This window comes from Natator depressus, chromosome 2 (assembly GCF_965152275.1).
Source record: "Natator depressus isolate rNatDep1 chromosome 2, rNatDep2.hap1, whole genome shotgun sequence".
Lineage (NCBI taxonomy): Eukaryota > Metazoa > Chordata > Testudines > Cheloniidae > Natator > Natator depressus.
In genome coordinates, this window is record NC_134235.1 from 35,751,167 (window position 1) to 35,757,030 (window position 5,864).

At 46.0% G+C, this 5,864-nt stretch overlaps 1 protein-coding gene across 1 annotated transcript in view; it reads right to left on the bottom strand.

Moving 5' to 3' along the window:
• Nucleotides 1-5,793, bottom strand: part of DCAF13 (DDB1 and CUL4 associated factor 13) — a 44,509-nt gene extending 38,716 nt beyond the window's left edge. The window contains exons 1-3 of the mRNA XM_074942985.1: nt 5,654-5,793; nt 1,329-1,528; nt 618-725 (exon numbers count right to left, since the gene is read on the bottom strand). Of these exons, the coding sequence (XP_074799086.1) occupies nt 618-725; nt 1,329-1,528; nt 5,654-5,723 (378 nt within the window). The 5' untranslated portion in view covers nt 5,724-5,793. The remainder of the gene's footprint in view (nt 1-617; nt 726-1,328; nt 1,529-5,653) is intronic.
• Nucleotides 5,794-5,864: the final 71 nt, after the last annotated feature.

Below are 5,864 nucleotides of genomic sequence, written 5' to 3' on the forward strand. Positions count from 1 at the left end.
TTCAGAGCAGCGGATACACATTCCATTGTCGGTAGATGGACATACAAGATTTTTGTTAACAAGAGGACCCATCAACTCATTCTGTCCTCCATACTTCATGCTTTTCACTGTTAGATGTTAGTCCTGTTTTCATCTGAACACCAAAACACTGATATTTTATCACAGTCAGTTTATGTGCACTTAAACCCATTATACTTGATATAAAGTGACAATGAAAGGATGTTTACTGACAGAACTTTGACTTTAATTACTCAACTGAAACCATCTTGAATCATTGTAACTATTCATAGTGTTTTTCAATGAACACAGTTTGCCATACAAAACGAGTAGGTAAAATAACGTACTCAAATTAATTGAGTTGCCCTTATTAAAGGGAGAACACCAGAAAATTCCTAGTCTTGGTTAACAAATGCGTTGTAGCACCAAACATTTTTGTTCAGAAACAGAAAAGGCTAGGTTTGCAATATAAATGGAGTTTAGTGGACATTATTCCTAAAAACTACTGACATTTTAAACATGCTACCACAGAGAAGCTCACCAAATGATTACACTAAGTTTCTGATTGGAAAACCAATGGTGGAAGTATGCTCTATATGTCATACCAACATTATACTTACGGTGAAGAAAGAAGTACCACAAAAGCGGGCACATATCCCTCGTACAAAGCCCTCATGTGCTTGTAAAGTACGGATGCATTCTCGCTTGGTCAAGTTCCAAATTTTAACCTGTTAAAAGAATACCAAAACATTTTTCCATTTAGTAGTTTTCTAGCTATAAGATGTCATGAAAAGTCATGTCAAATGGACAACAGCAGCCTGAAATCTAGCTAGTTTTAGAAAATGTGTTCCAAGGAGTTCAAAACAAACCTTCCCCTGAATAGCCATGTCTATTTTTTGTGGGCTTACAATCACATTTCCCTTATATTTTTTAAAAATTTCTTTATTGAAGTGAGTGTCACTGCTACCACCAGCAAGAATTCGATTTTACAAACCCAATACTGGAAGCTGCTCCACATGGCTTAGACCTGCTTGCAGGATAGGGACCATAGAAAGTGCAGTGAAAGGAATTATTGTATTAGCCAGGATGGTCAGGGAGGAAACCCCATGCTCTAGGTACCCCTAAACTTCTGACTGACCAATTCTGGGACTGAACAACAGGGGATGGATCATTCTATAATGCCCTGTTCTATACATTCCTCTGAAGCATCTGGCACTGGATATCAGGCTAGATGGACCACTGGTCTGACCCAGTATGGCCATTCTTATATTTTTTTTAAAAAGTTTGTATTCATTTTTTTTCGGGGGGGGGGAGGGGGCAAATTCACTTACCTCTCCATCACAGGCCCCAGAAAGTATTGTAGACAAACTATGTGGATGCTTAGCCATACAATTAACTCCATCCCTGTGACCATCCAGTGAAGCAAGAAAAGGTTTTGCAAACACACGTTCTAATTTTGTTGCATTCAGGGCTCGCATATACTCTCGTGGAACCTCAAATGGATGCAATGCAGGATCATAGTTTCTTGGAACTGGAATAAGATGGATAATCGTAAGAACCCATGACATCCTCTGTGGTGCAAGTTAAGTTGAATTAAGATAAATTTCCCTTTGATTTTTCCTGCCATGATGGAAAGAATATATTTTCCCACAACACTGGGATTTCTGTCACGTTGATAACTGCAAAGTGATCTGCGGGATCACCAGCTACTGAAATATTTAAGTTTAGAGTTAGTCCTACTAGCTTTTTTTAAATTAAGAAGTTAAAAGGACAGTGTCAAGTAATTTGTAAAAGATTTTACTTTTAGATTAGACTTCTAGCTATCAACACTTGTCTTATATTTCAAAAAGAGCTGAAACTAAAATGCCCATAATTTAACTAAACATTGGATTTATACTAGTCATGTGAGCAGGCTGGGAACTGAAAGTTAAAAGGCTCTTGCCTGTCAAGAGACATCACCTGCTCAAAGAACCAAAACAAAGCCAGTATTGAGAATGCCAATGGACAAGGATATTTTGTAATTATTTTGTTTCTTCCACACTTTTGTGGGTGGGAGGGAATACACACATACATACATACACACACACATCCCCCACCACATAACCATCAATGCTCAGAGATCAATCCACCGGTGATTGATTTAGCGGGTCTAGTGAAGACCCACCAAATTGACAGCCGCTTGCTCTACAGTCGACCCCTGTACTCTACCCCCGATGAGAAGAGTAAGGTAAGTCGACAGGAGAGTTTCTCCCGTAGGAACTCGACCTAAGGTACGTCGACTCCAGCTATGTTATTCACATTACCGGAGTTGCGTAGCGTAGGTTGACTTACCGTGGTAGTGTAGACATAGCCTATTTATGACATCTTTTCTTCTGCACAACCAAAATAGCCTCTGGTCTAGTGGAGTTAGGAGACCATGAGTTCTACTCCCACCTCTTCCAATGAGGAACAATATTTCCCTGCATTTCGTAACACTCATTACTGAGCAAGGTACCATATCCCTACGTTATGAAACTTAGTTTCTTCCTTACCCTATTACACAATTGAGATAACTGTGGGACAAAGAGTTTACATACATTCATATCTGACAAAGCTGGGAAAAGCATACAAATAGACTAGGAAGTGGAAGACCCAAATCTCATCCACTAGACCACTGGTTGAAAACCACTGGTCTGGGGCCCTTTGGGGGTCCACGAGAAGATTCAGGGGGTCTGCCAAGCAGGACCAGTGTTAGACTCGCTGGGGCCCAGGGCTGAAAGCCCTGCTATGTAGGACTGAAGCCCTGAGCCCTGCCACCCGGGGCTGAAGCAGAAGCCTGAGCAACTTAGCTTCAAGGGGCACCCTGTGGCGTGGGATCCTGGGCAATTGCCCTCCTTGCTACCCATTAATGTGAGCTCTGGCTTTTATATTACTCCTGAGGGCATTCTGTGCCGAAAAATTAAAAATTCTGCACAAAATATTTTAAAATTGTGCAAATTTTGTCAAATAAACGTAGAGGTTCCAGCATGGAATTGGGGAGCACAGACCACTGCCTGCAGAGAGGTGGGAAATCACTGTGCAGCTCCCCCCGGGACACTGACTCAGCAGTAAGAAAAGGAGTATTTGTTAGTCTCTAAGGTGCCACAAGTACTCCTTTTCTTTTTGCGGATACAGACTAACACGGCTGCTGCTCTGAAATCTGACTCAGCAGTGAGGCTACACCCAACCCTGACACAGCATAAGAACGTGGCCTGCCCCAGAAACACCTCAGGGTTCTGCCCCTCTGTGCCAGGTGCGGGCAAGCTGGCTCAGCAAGGCAGGATCCGAGTGTGAAGGGGCTTAGTGTGGGGGGAATCTAGGTGTGGGTTGAGAGGGTTCTGTGTGGGGGCAGTTCAGTGGGGGAGGGGAGATCTGGATGCACAGGGACTTGTTGGGGGGTTCTGCAGGCAACAATAATGGGACTCCACAGGGGGGTCCAGGTGCAGCTGGTCAGGGCTCAGTAGGGTGGGGATCCAGGTACAGGTGACTTGCCGAGGTGGTCCAGGGGAAGTGGGGCTCATCAGGGGGGTTCTGGTTGTGTGTGGGGGGGCTCATCAGGGAGTGTCTGGTTGCACGGGTATTGGGCAAATGGGGGAGCAGCTCCCTGTACAGAGATCCCTCCCCCTGCAGCTGAGGAGAAATAGGTGCAGGAAGCGCAGAAGGTGGAGTTTGCAGAGCTTCCTACAGCCAGGGGAGAAATCCGGTGGGGGTCGGTCTGACACAGCCCCGGATGCAGTGCAGGGGAAAAGGAAGTTCCATCCTCCTCAGCCCAGCTGGGACTAGCAACTGAGCCTGGTGCTGGGCAGGAGCCACCAGCCAGGTCTTCCCCAGTCCCACCCCCTGCCCCACAGTAATTTACCTCTCTGCCAGCTGCCCCAGGCACCCAAAATATACTGCTGGGGAGGGTCACATGACTGCTCTTATAGCTTCCCTTTGCTTCCCCATCAGAAAATCATTCTTCTGGGGGGAAGCAAAGAAATCTGTTGGGGACAAATTCTGTGCATTGCAGTGACGCAAAATTCTCCCAAAAGTATCATATGTAGAAAACCAGTTGTGGCGGCACAGGTGGGTGATGGAGTTTTTTACAGCATGTTGGCGGGGCCTCAGAAACAAAAAGGTTTAGAACCCCTACGTTAGAGCACGATCACATCATCTCTCAAAAAGAATGTGCCAAATCTGATCAGGACGAGACTGTTCGTAATGTGGTACTATTCTGACACACCCATCTTTACTAGATGCCATTGGATCCAGAGATGAACAAGCGCTACATAAGGGCAAAACATCACTGAAAAATAAGTAGCAGGCTAGAGTCATAACTCCCAGACCCTTTCTCTAACCCAGGGGTTCTCAAACTGGAGGTCAGGACCCCTCAGGGGGTTGCAAGGTTATTACATGGGGAGTCATGAGCTGCCAGCCTCCACCCCAGACCCCGATTTGCCTCCAGCATTTATAATGGTGTTGTAAATTAAAAACACTTTTTTACATATTTAAGGGTGGAGTCACACTCAGAGGCTTGCTATGTGAAAGGGCTCACCAGTACAAAAGTTTGAGAACCACTGAGTCTAACCTCAGGGTAGTCAATTATTTTTTGTCAAGGTCCAAATTTCTTGGTCAAGGTATAGTCAAGGTCCGGACTCCAGAGAAAATAATAAATAATAATAGGTAAATGAAAAGATTTGAGGGTCCATTCAAAGCATCTGGGGGTCCAGATTTGACCTGCAGTCCGCCTATTGACTACCTCACCTAGATCATGATCCATATCCAGAGTCAGAAACAGAACCCTGCATTCCCAACTCCCAATACATTATTGGGGCATGTCCTTATATAGAAAGAGGCAGTCTTTTTCTTATTGTGTAATGCAAAACATTATTCTAGTGTCTAAAAAAATAAATGCACAAGATGAAAACTCAGCCTGGGAAGTTTCAAAGAAAAATACATCCCTACACTAAAAGAACACTGAGGCTGCAAAATGAAGCAGTCAATTGTTCAACAATGTCAAAATTAAGCTAGCACACATATCCTTAATTCTGATACCTTATTCACTAGCATTATGATACCATCATTGATACCATGATCACAACCATTTTTTCCATAGGACCCCTGACTTATTCAGAACACAGTTTCAGTGGTGAATGAATTCTTGTTGGGAGTAAATTGAACAGTGGATAGTGGCACAGACTGCAAAAAGGGAATGAAGTGTGTTCTGGCGAAAGACATAGGTGCCTCGGGCATCGAGTTACTGAGATATCCAAAATCAGCAGACACTTCTGTAGGTGTTGGCTTTAATCTCCCTGACCGTCTTTTACTAATCTGTAAAGCCTGCACCCCACGACAGTGTTATCGTTACTTACTTGCAGCCTGGGATGGCGCCACACAGGGGACCAAGACGCTGGTGTGCTAGGCGCTGTACACACCTGTCCAAGGGGCTCGCAGGCCGGACCCTCTCCTAGCCCAGTCTGCCAGGCCCATGCTCCCTCTTCTCTGGCGGGTGGCCCCAGCACAAGGCGGGCCCCGGGGAACGGGGCTCAGGACACCCGCACAGCCATTACGCCAGGTTCGCCCCCAAGCACCTGTCCGTCGCGCGCACCGAAGATTCCTCCCCAACCAACCAACCGCCTCCGCCTGCCCGCGCGCTCACCGCGCTGGAGATCCTGCTTGGTCTCGCGGATGTAATCATCCGGGTTCCGGCTCAGCACCTTCACCCTCATCCCGCCGCCACGCTCCGCTCCTCGCGGCTGCACAGACCGGAACCAGCCCGGAATGCTTCCGGGTCAAGTCAGAGCGCACAGCAACGACCGGAAGAGCTGACGTCAGGCTCACGTGACACCCTCCCCAATCCCAACGTGTTG